This window comes from Thunnus maccoyii, chromosome 8 (assembly GCF_910596095.1).
Source record: "Thunnus maccoyii chromosome 8, fThuMac1.1, whole genome shotgun sequence".
NCBI lineage: Eukaryota > Metazoa > Chordata > Actinopteri > Scombriformes > Scombridae > Thunnus > Thunnus maccoyii.
In genome coordinates, this window is record NC_056540.1 from 15,181,770 (window position 1) to 15,202,764 (window position 20,995).

The 20,995-nt window shown below is 41.0% G+C and overlaps 1 protein-coding gene across 2 annotated transcripts in view; it reads right to left on the minus strand.

The window, feature by feature from the left end:
- pdgfrb (platelet-derived growth factor receptor, beta polypeptide) overlaps positions 1-20,995 on the minus strand; it is a 35,208-nt gene that overhangs the window by 7,822 nt on the left and 6,391 nt on the right. For both annotated transcript variants that reach the window (XM_042418628.1, XM_042418629.1), the window contains exons 4-19: positions 11,169-11,238; positions 10,371-10,679; positions 9,956-10,213; positions 9,155-9,285; positions 8,498-8,663; positions 7,444-7,624; positions 6,712-6,827; positions 6,417-6,540; positions 6,045-6,256; positions 5,509-5,603; positions 5,237-5,369; positions 4,080-4,184; positions 2,718-2,828; positions 1,217-1,373; positions 825-991; positions 179-291 (exon numbers count right to left, since the gene is read on the minus strand). In XM_042418628.1, the coding sequence (XP_042274562.1) occupies positions 179-291; positions 825-991; positions 1,217-1,373; positions 2,718-2,828; positions 4,080-4,184; positions 5,237-5,369; positions 5,509-5,603; positions 6,045-6,256; positions 6,417-6,540; positions 6,712-6,827; positions 7,444-7,624; positions 8,498-8,663; positions 9,155-9,285; positions 9,956-10,213; positions 10,371-10,679; positions 11,169-11,217 (2,427 nt within the window). In that variant the 5' untranslated portion in view covers positions 11,218-11,238. The remainder of the gene's footprint in view (positions 1-178; positions 292-824; positions 992-1,216; positions 1,374-2,717; positions 2,829-4,079; positions 4,185-5,236; positions 5,370-5,508; positions 5,604-6,044; positions 6,257-6,416; positions 6,541-6,711; positions 6,828-7,443; positions 7,625-8,497; positions 8,664-9,154; positions 9,286-9,955; positions 10,214-10,370; positions 10,680-11,168; positions 11,239-20,995) is intronic.

A 20,995-nucleotide genomic window follows, 5' to 3' on the forward strand; every position in this document is an offset into this window, starting at 1 on the left:
TTAAGCTAACCGTCTCCTGTTGAATGAGAAGTGGTATCTTCTCATCTAACTCTCGGCAACAGCAAATCAGGCTATTTCTCAAATTGTCTAACTATTCCTTTAAATTGAACAAATTTGCCGAATCTACAGGTTTGAGTAACCAGCTAAATAGTTTGGAAGATTATTTTAAATATCCTACATTCTTGGAGGCGAGGAACTCCATCCCCTTTGCCACTTGGTAGCTGAAGCCCAGCAGATCATCGTAGGTGAGCGTGGAAGAATCGCTGATGACCAGGTCCAATCTGCCGCCAACTAAACTCAATGATAAGGTGAGACAACAATCAGGAGAAGAGGAGAAGGTGAGGAGCGACTCATGAATGAAGACATTGTCTTGTTGTTGGGGGAACTCCAGCTGTCCTGTGACTGCATGGGTTGAAATGAAGCTCATGCCCTTTATATGCTCTAACATTTGTCTGTTCATTCTCTATGCTCTTTGATCAAAAAGAAAACTGTATTCATTGATTTATGAAGCTAAAACAATTCAACAATTCATGAATTGGGCTATGTCAAGCTCAATCATTGAAATAGTATTTTCACACATAAATACAGATTTTTCCAGAGTTCCTCCTTAGTGACCACGTGTCTAGCAGGCAGATGGTTTACTGGTTGGCTTCACATCATACTGTACATCGAGTTTATCTTATCCTGCTTTGTTTCTTGTGCTCACCGTGCTGAATTCTTCATACTTATTTTCATTTACAACACTGGAAAATTAATTATCGTCAACACTCGAGAGAGTCTACAGACTTATATCAAGATTGACACACATGTGGCTCAAATCAAACCTTGTTCCTGGTAGAGGTCCTGCTGGTAGGGTGACTCATATGGAGAGGGCTGGATGTCTGCATACTTGATGGTGTCTATTTGCTCCTGCATGGGCACGTAGACTGAGGGCTCATCTTTACTCATGTCCATGTATCCTCCATCACTCTCACTTCCGAAAGACACATAGCTGTGGAGATACATAGAGTGTAAAAACATGGAATGCACTGACCTAATACCATATTTATTCACGGTCCTTTATCATATAAAACTTCATATCCAAAAGAAATCTGTTGGTATGTGGCAGCAGAGAGACAACCCCCCCTGCCCCCACCAACTCGCGCTATACAAAATGTTCCTTTGTGCAGCTCTGAAAGGAGATTTTGTGCAGTTTTGTCTTATTTGCTCTTCTCACCCTTTCCTCTGGCTGAGCGGAGTGCTTCCTGCTGAGATAAGGCAGCCGTCGTCTTGGTTCTTCTCTGCGTAGTACTGCAGGAAGGTGTGCTTGTTCCTGTGCAGGTAGTCCACCAGGTCACCATAGCGACAGTACTCAGTCACCAGGTAAAGAGGACCTAATTGGTGGATCACAAGGAGCGAGGAAGATGAAATGAAATTTAGGATTTACCAAAAATGGATAAAACAATGGAATGTGCAGGTTCTCTTGAGTTTAATATTCAGGAAAGCCTTTCTAATAATTAAAATTAATAAAGAGTTAATTGTTAATTATTAAATGTGTCTACATTTTTGTTAAATGTTCAAGATTAGTCAATTAATTAATTTCATGAATCATTCATTTAAAACATGTTATGTCATGTAAGGTGTTAAGCAAAGATTATATATTCTGACATGTTTATATATTGTTAGTAGTAAAGGGATAATTTTTGAACACCTTAGTTATATATTTGTTTTGTTGACAATGTTCTTTTTTATAAAAGTTAAAGACTTAAACAAGGTTTTGTAAAATATAAGTAATTGCTACTAGTGCTGCTATTAAATGTATAACTGACAATTATACTACAGTGGCTAATAAATAAAAATGTAATTAAAGGTCTGAATCATGCATAGATGTGCATGATGTGGGGCAGACATTTATCATTTGATGAGACAAGGAACTAAGTGTTTCCAGTCTAAATAGTATTTATTGAGCAGCATTTCAACAAAATGTTAATGTCAGTGGTGAACCACCCATCCCTCTTTCTTTGTCAACCTCTGAAACCACATTTTTACTTGCTTCTGTGCAAATAAAATGTCTGTTGTTCTATCTGAAGAAAAACGAACAAAATCTATTTTATACACTATGAACTGTTCATACAGGCTGTGGGCATTTGGTCTCATTATTGGCTGGCATTTTTAAATAGTACAATATGTTAAATTGTCAAAATAGCTCTCTATTGCACAAACATAACAACTCTGCACATTGTAACTTTGAAGTGAGTGCCAACACTCAACTACTCAACTTGCATAATCTAGAAAACACTTAAAGGGATTAAGCAATTTAACTTGGAAACACATTATATACTCTGTCTCCATATATATATACGACCATTATATATACACATACTAACATATACAAATTTATAACTGTAGCTTTTTGATTTGACACTTCAGAGATGAATCTCAGTAGTAGGTCAGAAATAAGCGAATGTCACATTTTCTTTTAATTTTTCCATTTTAGAGGCAATTTTGATGGCAGATATGTCTTATGATTCAAAGAACAAAAGAAATGGAGATTAAAACATGTAACAAACATGCCTGAGCCCCCATATGTTGCCTTTACAAAGTGGGCACTCCAGCCAACTAAACCATCAGTGGCATTTCCTGTGAAGAAAGTGCTCTTCTCCCTTTTTATGCTCCTCTCCACTAATATCAGGGACTGTTAATACATAAACAAACTATAATGCTATAATGATGCCCACCATGTTTGGTGCAAGCTCCCAGCAAGTTCACAATGTTGAGGTGAGGACCCAGGTGACTCATGATCTTCAACTCTGACATCAGAGCCTGAGTCTCACTCCTCCTGGCTGTAGCTGGATGAAGACAGAGAGAGAGACAGATATGTTAAAGGGGACCTATTATGCTTATTCTGGGACTCCACTAGAGTAGCTTTGCATGATTCACAGTTCAAAAAACTCCTTATTTATCTTATACTGGCCCTTTATGCAGCCCCTCAGTTCAGCCTGTCTCTAACAGGCAGTCTTTGCTCCTGTCTCTGCCCCCCTCCCGATGAGCCCACTCTGTTCTGATCCGAGCTTAAGGAAGCCTAGTTAGGAGCAGCCGTATCAGAGTTGTGTTAAGTTACTGCTGATGAAAACCCAACATTTCCCGCTCCAGTTCCCTGCTTCATATTAAACACTTTTAATTGCATAATAACGTTTTATTGTGAAGAATTTACAGGAAATGAAACGTGTTCCTCACCAAATTAGCAGAGCTTCATTAGCAGCGCTAAAAAACTGTTGACACAATAAGATATGGAAATATTTAGAGCTTTGCTCAGTGAATCAGTTAGAAATAATGCAGGGAGGAATAGTACAAGCAGAAGCAGCCACAGTGATGATGTTGTTTGATGAATAGCGACAGACGACCAGCACACATCAAACAGGTAAACAACTTATTTTACTTTGCAGTGCTGTGTAATGGAAAAACACTCAGAGCGTGCCAGCTCAACTTGAGTCATGGCTCGGCGTGACTACCCCCAAAACAATGGAAAAATGCCATAATGTTAGCTGCGCAGAGCAGTGAACTCACGCGCTGTGCGTGGAGCAGATGACCATATAAAGAAATCCGTCATGAGCCGACATCAGCTCGGGCTGAAAGTAGAAAAACATGTAGGAAACCGAACGTTCAGAGCAGTCTGAAGCCTGAGCGTTTTGCTCAAAGGGATTACTTCTACATAAGTTTACCTCATTATTTGATACTTTGGCCACGTTTAATATGAACAGCCGACATTGTAACATTATATATATATATGACAGAAAATAAGGCAAAGCATAATATGGCCCCTTTTAAGTCAGGCAGTGTGAGGTAGGTATGAGAACAGGAGAACTGAACATACTGAGACCAGGACACACTGCATCCTTGCCAAACTGCTCAATGACCTGTTGGCTGAAACTCAAACCACACTGGCAACCAAACTAAAGCTCAGCTGGGAGCGGCTCTCCCTGTTCTCACAGGAATATGGCGCTGGTGTCACAATTTGATGGCTATGCGGGGGACTCAACTGTGGTCTATGCATTGTTCACACATGGCTTTCTACTGTGTTTTCACATTGTATGTCTTACATTTCAGCATTTTCACTGCCACTTTTGTGCTGGACTGGGAATGGGTGAGACCATATGCAGTTGCCTCGACCACCCTGCCAAAGGCTCCTGATCCAAGAGTGCGACCTGAAACACAAAGAAGGGCTCAGTAAGACAAAGTCTGAATAGAGCACACATCAGACCTGAAATGGAGGGGAGAACATTTCTGTTTAATAAATATAACCATGAACACATTATTATTGCTTTCTCATGAAAGGTGAGATTATAAACCGGTTTGGAGCAGGTTATGACAGTCTTAACATGTCTTCATATGGTAGTCCTGAGTGAGTTTGGGAAGCTTCCTGTTTGTAGAGAGCAGCTGACTACCAACAACATGTCATCAGAGACAAAAGCTTAAAAAGAGCTTTGAAAACGAGATGGGAATACAGCCAAGAAGACGGTTTAACAAACCTCATTTAGTATTCCAGCCTCAACTACGCCCAGACGACCTAAACCACCCACAGCACTAAAGTCACCTGGTCATGGCTGCAGTCTAGTTTGCTCTTGTATGAATCAAAAATCTGTCTAGGTTGCAAAAAGCAAAGAAAAAAAGCTATATTGATATTTACTTAGACCATTAAAAGAAGGTTAAGAAAGTTAGATTTAACCAAACAAATCACAAACTAACCAAAACTATGATTCGTTCCTTTCAAAAACCTGTACTTTCAAATTCCCCCCCAAAATACTCTATTTATTTGGATGTTACATAATCTATGTTAGTTCAGGTATTTATCAGTTGTGTCATTTAGTTATATATAAATACCTTTTTAATTTGATACATTTTTTATTGACCTGATTAGTGATAACCGATCAACTGATATTTGTAAAATCTATTTATCGTAGAAATTCTGCATCAAATAATAATTTTTCTGAAGAATATCCAAGGCTTTCTGTACTTTCTTATTTTCATGTGCTGTGTACATTACTTTTGACTTTACTAATGCAGGACTGTGACTTAATTTACAAATGACTGCACTGTCTGTTAATTGCATATTACATCCAAGTCAGGTCAAGCTCATTTGTAGAACCCAATATCACATACAGTGTCTCAATGGGCTTTACTGGGCCTTGTTATCATCAGTTTGTGACCAACCCCAACTCTCCACACTCTAATCTGTCCCGTTTGCCTGAGGACTCACCTAGCACCAGGTTGTCTCGGGGCATTTCCCAGGCCAGGTCATAGGGCAGGTGGATAGGGTCCACATAGATGTACTCATGACCGTCCTGGCTCACAGACTCTATCACCTTCCATCTGATCTCATACCGAGGTTTCTGATAACACAGGCAAAAAAACACACATGAGAGCAAAACATAGGGTTGTTTTCAACATTTTCATTCACTATACTTTGTATATGACTTGTGAAAAGAAGAAACTCGAAAACAGGCAAACATGTGAGTCTGCTTGTCTTACCTTTCTCCACACAGCGATGAGGATGATGATAGACATGATGACGATGACCACTAAGGCTAGAACTGCAGCCAATACTGCCACCTGGGAGAACAGAGCTGCAACAGGCAGAAGGACACAGAACATTACCCTGGATATGCCCCTTTCCATTTAACATATACAGGCTGCATATTTCTCCACATTTAACCAAGTCAACTCAAATTCTGACCGGGCATAAAACTGCACTTTATAAACATGATGGCAATGCTTTACTAAAGAAAGTTATAGTTAGAAAAAAAATATGTTCAACAGAGGAGTAAAGACTGATATTTATGGCTCAAGTACAACACACAACGTCTTACTGTTTGGTGGAAACTACATTGTGAGTCTCTAAAATATAAACTTTTCAGAACTGAATCTTTTCAACTATAGCCTTAAGCTTGACCACCAAGCATTTGTCAAGCTGTGTTATTTAATTTTTTCATTTATTTTTATCATGATTTCATTATTTAACCCTAGGGTGGTACACTAAAATGTGACATTCTTCACAGGACACCTACTGCTGGACACCAGTTTGACGTCTCTCCTGTCGACGAGCCCTGCCTGGTTGCTGGTTTCACAGCGAACTGTGACCTGCTGGGGCTTGTGGAAGGTCAGGCGGCTCCGCACCTGGCTGATTTTACGAGTCTCGCTGTGGCTGACGTTTGTCTGGATGCTCAGCACCTCTGGCTCTGGTATCAAGGGGTGCCATATCGCTGTCTGGTTGCTACACCTGCAACAGATCAGTGGGTGGGATCAATGTTGAAGAGTCCAAAGTCAAAGCAGATGCACAGAATTTGAAAGTAAAATAAATTCCTGTGTATGGTCAGCCCCCTAGTGTTCACTGTGTGGCAGTTCAGCAGCAGTGGCGAAGGGGCGGTGGTGTGACTTACTTGAGCATGCTGTCACAGCTGTACCACTGTATGGTCGGGGTTGGGACCCCCTCAGCTAGGCAGGTCACCAAGTGTCTCTTCCCAGGGAGGTGGTGGTCAGTCAGGTCTTTAATCTGAGAGGGAACTACACACAGGAGGTGCAGCGGTCATTAATCATTGCTGACGTGGATAAAAACAAAGTCTGTGCTAGATTTGTCTGTGTTTCAAGACCAGTAATGAGGCCTGTGGGCCAAAAGAACTCAACAGAAACTCCCTCTACACTGTGATAATTTTATTTCTTTGAAGAGCCCCTAACCTTGGACCTCCAGGTCAAAGGTCACTTCCTTTGTGTCATCTCCGTTGGTGACAAGGACGGTGTAGAGGCCTTTCTGCTCCGTCCTCACTCTCACCAAAGTGAGAATACTGACATACCTGAGGGGGAAGAAATAGTGAGGAATTCAAGAAACAGATAGTGGCATCTGGTGTTTGTGAAGAGAAGGCTCGTTTCTCTATCTGTGAATCAGCATCATTGGTAATGTGCAAAAGTATCACATGTGTAGTAAAGAATTACAGATTTTCTATAAAGTCTTTGTGTATATGTATGTATTTTTAATGCTATGTATATTTTTTTGCAACATGTATGTTTTTACTCTATGTGACTTGGGGACAATACAATTTTTGTGATTCATGATTTTGAAAATAAAATTTTGTCTTTTGGACATTTTAAGTGTTGGGAAAAATATGTGACCAGTCCTGCAACTAAAACATGATTTGGCTTTTTTTCTGAGAAATGTTTGTGACTTCTGAAAGGCATCTTGTGTTTATGGTTGCTATGTGATGAATGATGCAGTCCTCTGGAGAGTATTGTGTTTCTTTCTGCAAAGGCCTTATCTGGTGATGACTGACAAGAGCTAGACGCCTCCAGAGGCTGTCACCCTAACAGAAGTCCAGTGCTAGTTGTTTAAATGTATCAAGGTGTATGTGGTCTTCAGTTTCTTTATGGTATGTAGGGTATTTTTAAGGTTAGGGTACAGCTGAAGAGTCTCACCTAATCTCATGCTCTTGTCTGGTTGTGATGGTTTTGTCTCCCTTGATGGTGGTGCCGTCTTTGCTCCAGCTAACCTGAGGGGGAGGGTAGGCCTCAATCTCCACTCTCAGCTCCACGTTCTCTTGCAACTTGGCTGTAATGTTTTGTCGCTGAGCAGGCCTCATATCCACAAAACCTCGCTCTAAAGGGGAAAATGTTCATATTGTCAGCCACATACTGTACGTATCATACACTTGATCTTCTGCACTGTGTCTTATTTATTTTGGCTCAACAACTTAAATAAACAAATTATTCACACAGCAATACACCAAACTAGAGACTGTGCTAGTGTTCTCTGCTGAACTTCCGTGCCCAGACGATGTGTGTCTTTTCCACTGAGACGTCCAAAAGGCTCTTCTAAACTGTCCTCGTCTGTCTCCATGGAGCATGGCGGTTCAAGCTATTCAAGGATTTCATAAACATAACACACCTCGCTGCAGATAGAATAAGCATTCACAGTCCCAAACACATTCAGTGGCTGTCAGGAGACTGAACAAGGAGGGAAAGCTCTCTATGATGAATCCTGCTTTTAATGACTCTCTAGTTGCTGTTTGTAAGAGGACTTAGTTGTTTAGATGCTGGACTTACTGCATGTTACTGAACTGTATTAAATTGTTATTTTATATGTGAATGATTGAAGTCAAAATGTACACAAATGCTACTTGTTTACCTGGAGTGAGTTCCCAAATGTCTAAAAATAGAGTACTGAGCCCCCTAGTTTGACACTCTGTTATTCAAGTTATCACTCAGGGCATAAATAGTGTCAAAGATTTATTTTACACTTTGAACAGAAATAAATAAAACTGATCTTCATTTCCTTCAAAAGATGCGCCTCTTTCACCTTCAAAGGTTTATATAATAAGCACTCTTCTCTCTGTCAGCAAACTACAATAATAATCTCCCGTCTCCAGTTTGTTTTAGTTTGTGTGTGAATGTGTGTGTGTGTGTGTGTGTGTGTGTGTGTGTGTGTGTGTGTGTGTGTGTGTGTGTGTGTGTGTGTGTGTGTGTGTCTTACCGAGCACAGTGATGTTGATGCTGGCAGAGGCAGTCTGGTCTAGGACACCCTCTTGGACATGGCAGACGTAGATTCCGCTGTTGACCATTTGAGCTTGAGGGAATATCAGGCAAGAGCGCATGATAGTGGCGGTCAGGACATCTGTCAGCGGCTCAACTTCAACAACCTTGAAGACAGAGGAAAACAACAATTTTATTATCACACTAAATATGAATAGAGTACAAGTGATCAAACATCTGCACAGTGAGGCTTTATATTCCTCTAGATACCACCACGCAGCTGCTGAGCAGGCGTCTTCATCGTGTTTCATTTTATCAATGAAACGTGTTAAAGCTACCACCTTAAGTAACATTATTTTAAGTAAATATGTCAGAAAGTTTGCCAACAGTTTGCTGAAATCTTTCTCCATGGTGTAAGTTTATCTGCAGAAAGAATCTTCATATTGATCCAAAAATAAACCCACATTTTATTTTCTACATTTAAGAACCAGTTATGACAATACCAACCCCATATGTCATGAGTAGAATTTCACAAGGGGATTAAAAATTGAGGTGTGTCTCTACATCTTGATGCAATTTGGGCTCGGTCATGAGGCCGGAGAACGATCACGAAGGGAAAGCTGAACAAAAGCGCTTGTTCTGCTCCACTCCTACTCACCTCTTTGTTGGGGTAATCCCAGGAGAAAAACACCAGCTCCACTCCATGCACTGTGCAGTTTACTGTCAGCGGTTCTCCCTTCTTCAGGACGGTCTTTGATGCGTTAACGTAGGCGTCGATGGTCTCTGGGACTGGTAAGGGAAGAGAGAGTGTGGGGTTGATGAGAGAGAGGTAGTACAAAACAGTATGTAGACCAATCATCCAAACTACTAATGAATCATTAAATTGTTCAAAAATAAACCCTAATATTAATATGTCTATCTAATCACCCCAATGTAAGTCAACACTGAACTCGGTAGCTGGCTCATGTAAACAAAAACTTTACAGCTCCACAAAAGTACAAAATGTTCCTCAAATTTATTCTTGTGCACTGTTCAATGTGTTGTCTGGCCAAACTTTGGGACACAAAGTCTATTATTTACCTCTTTATCACGTCACTAAAAGAGCTCTGGCTGTCTGCACACCCTCCAGTAGCAACTCTTCCACCAGAGAGTTGTAGGTAGACCAAAGCATATTTGATCAAATGTGAATATATTATACAAAGCACTCATAGTGCAAAGCTTTGGCGAGTAAATCTGAACGTTATACTGCATAAGCTGTTAGGACAAATATGATGGACCTTTTATGGGTATTTTTATGGTGCTTTAATTAGGATATTAACTTTAATAGTTTGGGTGTGGGCAGAGACTGAATTAAAGGGGCCAAATCTTTGTGTGTGTGTGTGTGTTTGTGGGTTCTGCGAATTTAAGTGGAGTTTCAGCACACATGGGGGTGAGCTGTTTTCTCTAATCGAACACTTACCAACAACACTGAAGACGTAGAAGGCCTGAGACTCTCTAATTTCACCGTTCAGCTCTCCACGACAAATGTAGGTCCTGTCCTCCAGCCGTGCTTTGTACCCCTCAGTAGGAACATACACACCCTTGACGGGGACATCGGTGTCCCTGTCATACAGGGTGACACTGATGTTTGGGTTGGTGACCACACAGGGGATGGTGCTTTCCTCACTGGTCTTTGTTACCATGCCATGAGAGTTTTCAATGAACCACACATCACGGTCTGCAGACAGAGACATGACTTTGTTTTACATTTTGGATTTGATTAAGTAATTTTATCTGTTTTGTGAATAAGCAACTTTAATGTTTCCACCTGACAAAACACACTGAGTCTTTGAAATGTGTCATTGATGCTGAATCAAGGGTAAACCTGGTCTTACCTGGGACAAAAACAGCCACCTCCTTTGTTTCTCCAGTGTGTTCATCACTGCACTGATACACCCCTGTGTTCTTCCAGCTCAAGTTCCACATGTTCAAAACGCTAGACGTGGTGTTGATTTTCTTGATTTCGTAGCTGCTGTCATCTGGTTTCACAAAATAAGTTGTCACGTCGTTCCTCTTAAATACCCAGGTTGCCTTTTCTGAGCCGGAGCAGAAAAGAGTGAGATGGGAGCCCTCAGCCAGGACGAGCTCTCTGTCGCCAGGTGAGATCTCCAGGCAACATGACTCAGTGCAGAGATACAGAAGAGCTGCAGTTGACACAACAAGAAAGAGGTCAGGTTGGAGGTCAAAAAGACAGCAGCATGAGGTCAGAGGTTAAATCGACAATACAAGCCAGATCCTGTTCTTTCTTTAAATGATGAAGGATATGAGTTGCCTGGAGCGGGTAAGTCGGAGCATAATGACGCCTTGTCAGTGACAGATGTATTTAAAATGACAGTTCGGATGCAGCAGTTGTCCTTTACATCAAGGTCTTGTGTTATCTTACAGGCCAGGTGGAATAATTGAAATAATTTGTCCCCTAACTGAGCTATTTCTATTTTCAATCATAAAAAAAAGTCATTTTGACATGTTATAAAAAGAAAAAAAAAAAATCTTGTTTGCCAATATTACTTTTCTTTCAGTGTGAAATACCCTGTCTAGGTTTGGCATCACACTCCAGGTTTCCCTGCAAAACCACCTGTGGTCCTGTTACAGATTTTCATTCTGTTGTTTATTTATTGAAACTGGTTTCTCACCTGTAACTGTGACGGCCAGATGGAGCGTGCAGATGGTCACACTTCTCATGGTGGAAGCCTTCAAACAATTCTGCACACAAACAGATGAGATAACACATGTTATAAGACGTATAAGAATATTCTGCTTTGAGTAATAATGTGTGTCTGATATGTTTTTTTAAATGAAAATGCATACTAGACCATGATTGGCTTCCAAACTAGTTGTGTTGTCACAAATCATCTTTATCTCAAACTCAGATTTGAGGTGAGCACAGAGAAACTTCCCTCCTCAGCAGATGATTGAAAACAGCCTTCTAGTGTCAAACTCTGCACATACATCATTTTACTCAGTGAAGCTCAAACATCCAAGTGAAGCAACAATAAGCAGAAAACATTTTTGAGTGGGCATTTTTGGAGATATTTTGCCTCACACATTGTCTCGATTAATTTAAAAAAAAACCAAATCATTTGGTCCACAAAATGTTTAATAAAATTCAGTGAAAAGGAACAAAACAACCGGAAAATCTAGTTTATGTTGGCCCCAATTACCACAAAACCCTGCCACATCTCTCCAAGTGAGTGGGCTTTATATCATGATGGAAGGATCCCTGCCCTCATGAGACCCATGAGGGCAAGGTTAAGGGAGAGCTGCATGTCAGAGCAATCTGCTTCTAATCACAGAAAATGGCTTTAAACTATGCTCTGCTTATACAAATGGAAACAAGACAAAGTATTGAGTTTGTTGTCAAGCTGCTTTTTTTAACGGTCTCTTGCCAGCACACAGAATCTAAGGTGCAGAAGCAGCTCGTTTCTGGAGGTATTTGATGCATCGCTGCACCAGGACAGAGCGACAATGTCTGGCTCTTTTTGTTCCTGGTTCACCAGCATTCTGCCCACTAACAAACGGGTCACTGTGTGCAGCTTTCTAACACGCTCACTGGCAACAATGCTGCGTCCGAGCTATTCTACCGCCGTGCTGAGCCATTAATTGGTTCTGGTGTAAACAAAAGTGAAAATGAGGGCATTCACATAAGCCACTGACACAGGAACGTACTTAGAGTTTTGAAAGTTTGCAATGGTTTTTGTAATGGTAATGGGATATCAAGTTGTACTCTAACCTGATATCAACATCTCAGAATTTATTCAATAGTTATTGAGGTCAAAGGTGACCAATGCTTAGCATCAGCCCATCCCCAACATTAAGCACTGTTTGCTAAGATTTTCAAATGTTTGAATTTTGCTGCAAAGTCAGGAGCCAGAGGAAAAGATTGAGGAGGGGAGGGGTGGTTTGTTGTTATGTTTGGGATGGGGGTTAAGGCCTGCAGCACACAGACGTCTGGAAACAGTTAAGGATGGATCACAGGCCTGTACGCAAGAGGGTGGGAAAGAGGGAGAGGGCGGAAGAGCGCGCCTTGGGAAGAGCGAGGGTGGAGGAGGAAGTGAAGGAGGAGAACCAGTGGAAAAATTGTGAAATGTATGTTGAGAAATCTTGCCCCATTTAGCATTTTTAACGCGATAATGCAATCCAATTTTACAATCTCTATTTTAAGAACTTGGACTATGTTAATGCATTATGTAATTGCAGATATGTTTTTTAGATTACATTTCTTCATGTTATCTGAAATTACACAGTTTTCTTTTAGTTTAAGTTGTTAGTGGAACATTTTTGCCAGCACCACCTTTAAGATTAAAACCTACAGAATAAACTGTATTGAAGTCATTTGTTTAATAGATAATTTCCAGGCATTAAAGAGATTTATGATCTGGTCAGTTTAGTAGTGGTGGTGAAGTTCAAGATGTTCCATGACTAACCCAAAGCCAGTTACTCAAACCAGATACACGTTGTCTCTCTAAATTAACTGCCTCTGGCACTTCCGCTCCCAAAACGAAAAGCTCTTGAGTTGCTCCAAAAACATGACTCGTCCATTTCCTCCCCCGCCTCCTGGTTCTAATAAAAAGGGGGTGAAAGAGAGACAGACAGAGAGCAAGAGAGAGAGAGAGACTTTTTTTCTTTGTGTCGAAGTTCATACACATCCTTACTGGCACACAGTGCCTGCCAGCATACGCTAAAGCACACATACTGTACACACAGGCACATGCTGTATTAAACCCCAACTCCCCTTCCCTCACCCACTACCTCCACACACACACACACACACACACACACACACACACACACACACACACACACACAAACAAACCTCTCCCCCTCTTGGTCTTTTTGTCGCTGGTGTCTGTGTACAGTTCACGTTCCCACAGTATTTCTCTGGAACTTTCCCAGGACCGCTGATACACTTGGGACCCTGCTGGTGATGACGGCGAGAGCAGAGGGGTCGCACTCATCCCCGAGGGCCCCCAGCAACGAGCGACCATCCTCTGAGGAGCCATACTTTGGCGCTTAGGAGTACCAATAACCTCAGTGTCACTGATGATGACTTTGAGTGACAACAGCCAAAGGCATTGACGCCAAAGGCATGTGTCACTTGGCAGTATGTATGTATAAAACATCTTATTGTGACTGGCTGCTGATGCTATTCTTGCTAAAAACAACAGCTACGTTAGGGCTACAGCAGGATATTAATATACATCTGAGATCAAACAGCATAAAACCTCCCTTGTTGAACAAGAATATAGGTGCATTCAAGTCTTATTTTGGGTCTTTGAAAGGGGCGGAAAAATAATGTTTGGCTTTTGTAAGACGATGAGATTTAATGTTGACGGATTGGCAGTGGGGGACTTGAGAAGGAATCTGACCCTCAAAATGGGATGTGCTGACTAAGATCAGAGGGCCAAAGGAGCCTTTAGACTGCTTCAAAAAGAGTTTGGAGAGTGGACGCTACTGCAGGAGATTCATCCAAGTTTTAAGTGTCTCCACTTAAGTAAAGAGACAATGTTTTGTAGTTCTAAACAAAGCTGTTCTTGTGTCCTGGTTGGATCTTTGTGCATGAAGGGAACAGAGCATGTTATGAGGCATTAAAAGGGTAAGGACACAATCTGTCAAGAAGGTTTGGCAGCATTACAACAACTTTCTTTCCCATTTATTTAAAACACTTGGTAGTAGCTTGACCCCTTAAACACAAATCTGATTTCTGTTTAAACCATAAAGACAATAAAATGATGTTTGAGACAGTTTACGGTAAGAAACATTAGCAATATCCACAAATCAAGTCAAATTGTTCTTGATCTGAGCATGGTCAGAGGACCCTCTACAAGATCTTGTAGAGGGTCTTCAGGATGATTTGAGGGGTCTGAAAAACATTATTCTAACACAGATGTTTATTGTTGTGTTTTCAATCTTTGAAATGGGATACTCCATCCTTGCAATGATCATGGAGGTCTGAAAGAGAACCAGTGTTTATGTAAGTGATGGCACAGTAATCACCGTGATGGATAAACTGTGATCCCATGGTTTCTCAGTGATGCTGGGAATTTGGTGGCTGATTGACCCTTCCTGATTTTCATAAACAACCCCGCTGCACTCAAAGTGTCACCAGTTAATGAGGAAGAATGCTAAAATTGACCTCAGCGGGACGCAAGTGGCCCACGCACAGCTTCAGGATACGGCTCAAGTGTGTAAACTCAAGTCCCTCAGCAGCCTTTAATCCCACTTCTGGGATTATCTATATATATACTGTAGCTGCATGTTTGATTCAAACATCTGGCAATGATGAAGCAGTCCGTGTTGAGGTGGGAACGGCTTTTTCACATCACATCACATTTTCAGCTGACTGTTTGCTTCAGTATGTCCCAAGGGAGGGGAAAGATTGCACTTGGAACAAGAAGGAAAAAGTGCAGTTTATAACAAAAGAAAGATGTCCAAAAAGCCTCCTGAAGTGCAGCTGGAGAGCTCTGACTTCCTGTATGGGGAAAATTTCTGGCCTTGTGTGGGTGTAAAAAAGTGATGCATCAGTGACACAGCAGACCACCTCGACCACTAACCAGAACTCATGGAGACAACAACAGATGCCACAATGAGTGGACGACCGACTGCACATAATGAAACTTCTACAAAGAGGAAAACTGCTTTAAATAACTAGCTGCACAGAAAAGATGTAAACTCCCAACCAGAAAGGAGAAAAACTGACAATGAAGAGCAAAAACAAACAGAAAAAAACAGTCAACATGCAAAATGACAATGACAAACCATCGGCACACCACAAGAATACTGCACAAAGCACCAGACAGTGGAAAAAAAACAGCAAGGGAAGATTGCAGACATACGGGACACAACTTATGGGACACACCACATCAAAGTATACAGAGTGGGGCAGCATAAGGAGTGCACGCACAGTCTTACATCACAGACAGTGATGTTTACTCTGCTGAAGTGTACAGGAAGCTGTGATCTACAAAACAAACAATTCCAATTTAGTGGTCCCTTCTTTCCAAAGCAAACAATTATAGCTCAGATAAGCAAAACATGAGCTATCACTGACTAAACACCAATTCTATTAGGACATGTACTAAATCATGTCACTGGAATAGCTACAGGGCAGAATAAATGTCCATGCCATATTCGTCATCCAAGTTTATTATCTGTTTTTAGAAGGATCAAGGTTTCGTGACGTATTTTTGAACAGCATGACTTTGGCGAGTACTGTGGGAAAAAATGACCCACTGTGTCTTTGTTAAAACAAACCTCCATTTTTATCACCCGTCTTGGACAGACGAACCCCCCTGAGGGAAACCTTCTGGTCCCTCGGCAGCAGACCCATGATGCACTGCTCCCACCCCAGGAGGCCTCAACCCCACACCCTCCCGCAACTCCAACATGACTAATATGCATACTGTACATTACCAGAATTGTAACAATGATGGATGAACTGAAGGCTCTTGAGTGGAAAGCAATCTCGGCTGGGATAGCAGACATGTCACCAACATGCTGTCAGAATATGTGAGTTACTGTAAGCAGGAAATGCTTAAGTGTACTGTCTGTTTATGGAGCCTGTATAATAATAATAATGATGTAATAATCCATCTTTCAGACTGTAAAAGGCAGAAAGACAGTTAGACCTCTAGTTTGTTAACCTTCACACGTCTTCATTTGTGTTAAAATATCACTGCAACACAGTTTGCTATTTGTTTTGTTGAACCACTCTTGGTGGCATATGTAACATGACACTTCGATTTTATTTATTTTTTTGCCACTTGGGGGCAGCAGAACAAGTTGTAAACACAACACTGACATAGAATCATCTTATTAAACTGTTATGTTTTGGTCTCATTAGATGCTAAATGCTCATGTATGCTCATTAGCTAGTTGCTAACTTTGTTGTCTGTCATCTGGTGCTAGGCAGGTAGTGTGCAGTGGATTTATCAGAGCTTTTTTTTCTGAAAAGAGCTGCCTGCTGTCACTGAGAAAAGTGACTGAGTCCAAACAGTAAAGTTGTGGTATGTAAAACCAAAACAATATGCTAAAAGGCACTAAAATGCTCAGTAGAGTTGAGGGGAATAGCAGGGTCAGGTGATAATTCACTGTGGGTTCATCATTATGAGTGACCCCTTTCATATTACACGTAGTGATTTGATCCAAATTCGACCTCTGCTGCTCTAACTCACTAAATAGTCGGAAAAAAAATCTAAATATATGACCATCACAGAAATAACCCAAAAACTCTTGTGTCATGATATTTTCTGGACAGACTGGGGCAGGAAAGAGGTTTTAATCATTTGTTATTACAAAATCTGACAGAAACAGTTTGTCAAGGTTTTTGGCTCACTTATGCTGACCCTCAACAAGAAGCTGCAGTTACACAGCTGGATACAGGACATTGAAAACTGTATCAGCAGAAAGCAGCTTCTATGTTGTAACTTGAGAGCTAAAAGCTGCACTGAAGCCATCTCAAGTTAGTATTATCAGATTCTCATGCAATAAAAAACAAACCCTTACCAATATTCCTACTCATAAACCTCCCTCTGGTTTTACTCAGTTCATCTTCAGGATATAGTGACTGTGAGTGGTCTTGCCTCAGTGACCAAAGTGACTCTGTACTCATGCTGAGGCAACACATGTTTGGGAAACTGTGGATTATGGTTTGCTCCCTTTCAAACTGAGTTGTAAATGCTGTTTGTAGTGGCGGTGGCAGGGATCTAAAGAGCTTCTGGGTAAAACTGACAGTTGAAGAATGACAGCCTTAGATGTGGCCGGTGTTTGATACTGGTTTAATGATCTAATTTTCTACTCATTTGGGAACCTAAAGTGAAGAAAAAAAAGGAAAACTAAAGCAGCTCTAGTCATTGAAGTCATGTCAATTTTCCCCTTTTCCTGGAGCAATAAATCTTAAAGGTTTTCAGCAGTTCGGCTATCCATTTTTATGAGCTTTGTACTTCTCCAAAAGCCTTCACCAGTAGTTGTGTAGTACAGGTATGCGTGTAATGATACCTGATACCTTAAAAAAAAAACAACCAGCCAATGCAAACTGTTTGTGCTCATAGGGAATAAAAGAATATCAGATATAGTTGCTAGTGTAAGCAGCACCACATCCTTCTATGTTTTTTTTTCCTCTTGGACCTCCCCATCCATCTGCACAGTGCAACACCTCCCCTCCTTTCTGCACACCGGCCGTCCCACGAACACTGGAGGGTATGAGCCCCTCAACCTGCCTCGTGAGAAATGGAGGACGCCTACACACACTTCCAGTCCCTTGACTCTTACACACCCACACCCCCCAAAAAGACAGAAACAGAAACAGCTGAACACAATTAAGGCCGACTGGCTTTAAATTCCGCTCATTTCCCTAAACGCGATAAAGTTGGAGGGAAGGGGAAAGGAGGGATAACAGCGACAGAGAATCTGGGTGATAATTTCTGCTGTTTGTGCAGTTCTGTCAAAAGTTTTATCACCTTTACTGGTTAACTTTGACATTTACAGAGGGGATTCAAAAAAGTTGTAAAATAGCTCTTAATATTCTAGGTATTATTTCCCATCCATGGGTGATAACACATCAGAGGAAATGGTGTTGACAAGTTTGAGATACATAAATGTACCTAACTTGTAGATGTTAACTCCAAAGGCAGCTGAAGCAAATAGACAAAGTGAAGAAATCTGAATTAGTTTCAGTTTTCCATTGTGTGGAATATTCTTATCTTGTAAAAGCAAAAGGCCGTTTTTCTTTGTCCTCCTGTCTCACTGCACTGTATCACCAATTCCAGTATGTTTTTGTTGGAGTGAGGACAGCACAAACTCCAGAGAAAAATAGTGGTGCCTTGAAAGAACGTGATGGAGGCCAACACTTCCTGCTGAAAATCTGTATTTTTCCTTATGCAGTAAACTCAAAGATGAAATTATAATGCCTTTCTGATATCTACTCAAACAGTGGTGGAAGAGGTAGCCAAATCCTTTATTTGAGTAACACTCTGTTAGTATGTCCTGCATTTAAAATTGTACTGAAACTTGGTTTCAAATCATAAGTATTAGTCTAAAGAGTCTTAAATACTCATGTTAAAGTTTGGAAAAAAAAAATTCTTGGGTTATATTTATTAAGAGTTTAACACTAAAAAAAAACACAGGTAATCCGCTTCGTGCGGCAACATAAGCACAAATTCTGATCGCATTTAGATTAAAATGTTTCTTTTTTCCAATGGAGCACTGCCCTCTTCAAACCAAGAAGAAGAGCAGGTAAAAAAACAAAACAAAAACAAATACAGAAATCCGACATGTGACACCCTAAACTTTGGTAGAAAATGTGTGGTTATTTAAAGTACAGGAGTAATATGCAGCATTTGATCATTATTATTGAGGCGTTAACATGAAACCGTCTTTTTAATGTCGTAACTGGTTGAACATGCTTATTTGAAATTATATTTATACTAACTTTGATACTGCTGGGGAGATAACTCTTTAACAATACATGATATTTTTTGATCATATTTTCTGTATGTAAAATCTTAATCTTGGAAATAACTAGTAAGTCATCAAATAAATGTTGTGGAGTGAAAGTAGCATAAAATGGAAATACTCAAAGTACAAGTTTCTAAATAGCCTACTTAAGCCCAATACTTAAGTAAACTGTGTGTGTGAATTTGTTATTCTCCACCACTTTTTGCCTGTACTGACAATTTCTCTGTATCACATGTTTGAAAATGACACCTTTCTTTGCATTTTCAGGCTGAATTCCTCCTAAAAGTCCAGTATTATAACTCATAAACAAAACATTTCCTCCACTAGTCGTCCTGTAGGAGTGGCTGTGCTCTCTGACTGAAGATGAGATGCAGCTGCCTGTCAGCTCTGTGTGAGTGGGTGGGAGGGAAAGAAGGTGGGAACAGCCCGCGTGCGGGGGGGGGGGGGGGGGGGGGGGGGGGGGGGGGCAGATTGACGTTGAGCCATACAGGATGCTGTCTTGCTGCACCACTTAGTGCTCTTCATTGAAGCTATACCTCTCAAATAAAAGTCTGAGTACAGCATTAAAGAAGTAGTGACCTATAGAGGAACGTGAGACCGATAGTTGCACAACAGAACAGCTCAGTCCAAAAGTATGGGTGATGAATTATGAATCAGCCACATTCAGAGTGATCACCAGAGAATGAATCAGAGACTGCTATATTCAAATATCAAAAACAAGATACTCATTAATAAGTGTTATCATGTGATGAGTTGTCTCGTTTTTAAACTTTGTCCAGATGTAAACAATGTCACACTAGTTCTCAGAGCGTGGTCGTTGAACAGCTGTGTGTTGAGCCAGTAGAGGATAAATCACAAGAGGACAGAATGGGATCAGTGTGTTTCAAAAGTTGCTGCTGAGCTCAAACTCTTACATATCACTGTTCTAAAGCACATGTGAGCTGAATCAGACTCCTGGCATGTTTTCTGCATGGTCATAATGTGAAGCACATTTTCTCGGCTGGCATGCAGTGAGGCCGGAGAGCCAGGAAACAGCTGATGACGAAGGATTAGGTCTGGGCCAGGGGAATGGAGCCGACTGGGCCGTGCTGCATCAGGGTCAGAGGGAGAAGAGCTCTGCTGCAGCACATACCAGCAGCCTGACGCACAGGGAGAAAAATCCCCACCGTTCGGGAGACAAATGAAGTTTCACTTTGTTTTACAAATCCTTCTGTAAAGATCGTCAGGTTGCGTTTTTTAAGGTGCTGTGAAATGTTCTGCAAAAGACATCCTACTGACTGTAAAACTATGAAATGAATGCAGTACCGTTGATGGTAAAAGTATGACATACATGCAATTTTCCAACAGATCATCTGCAACAACAGTACAAGACAATGCCTGGACCAAAATATCCGCAAAGCCATCTCCAAACAAGACAGTAAGAGGAGATCAAAAACTTCAAAAGGCAACTCCTAATTGTAGAGGAGGAGAGCAGCAGACACAAAACACATGCCGACATGGTTTAGATTACAACTGATGCTAATTTTGATGCTCTCATATCAAAAAGGTCATCAGGATACGGAAGATGGACGTGCAGTTAACCAACCCAACAGCTAAACACCACAGCAGTCATGCATGGCAGGGAAGTGGGAGCGCTTTCAGGTGCACAACATATGGCGGATTAGAGTGAAAAGACATGCATGCCACATTTGCCTCAGCCATGAAATGGCTCACATAGCCGTAATGTAACTCATTCCAGGTACTAAAACCTTCTCCTGTGATAAATGCAAAGAGATGATTCAACCGACTGTTCATGTCTACGTTCCTCAGACAAGACCGAGTTGCTGAGAGATTTATATTTAAAAAGGGTGAACATGGCATAAAAAGCCATAAACCTCTGTTACATGAGCTTGTATGTGTTACCGTTAACTGGATCCATCCACAGTTAAAGAGGATGCTGGTGACAGTGACTGATGCCAGGTCTGATATCACTGCACAGCCATGGCTTTTCAGTGGGTTGAGATATGCA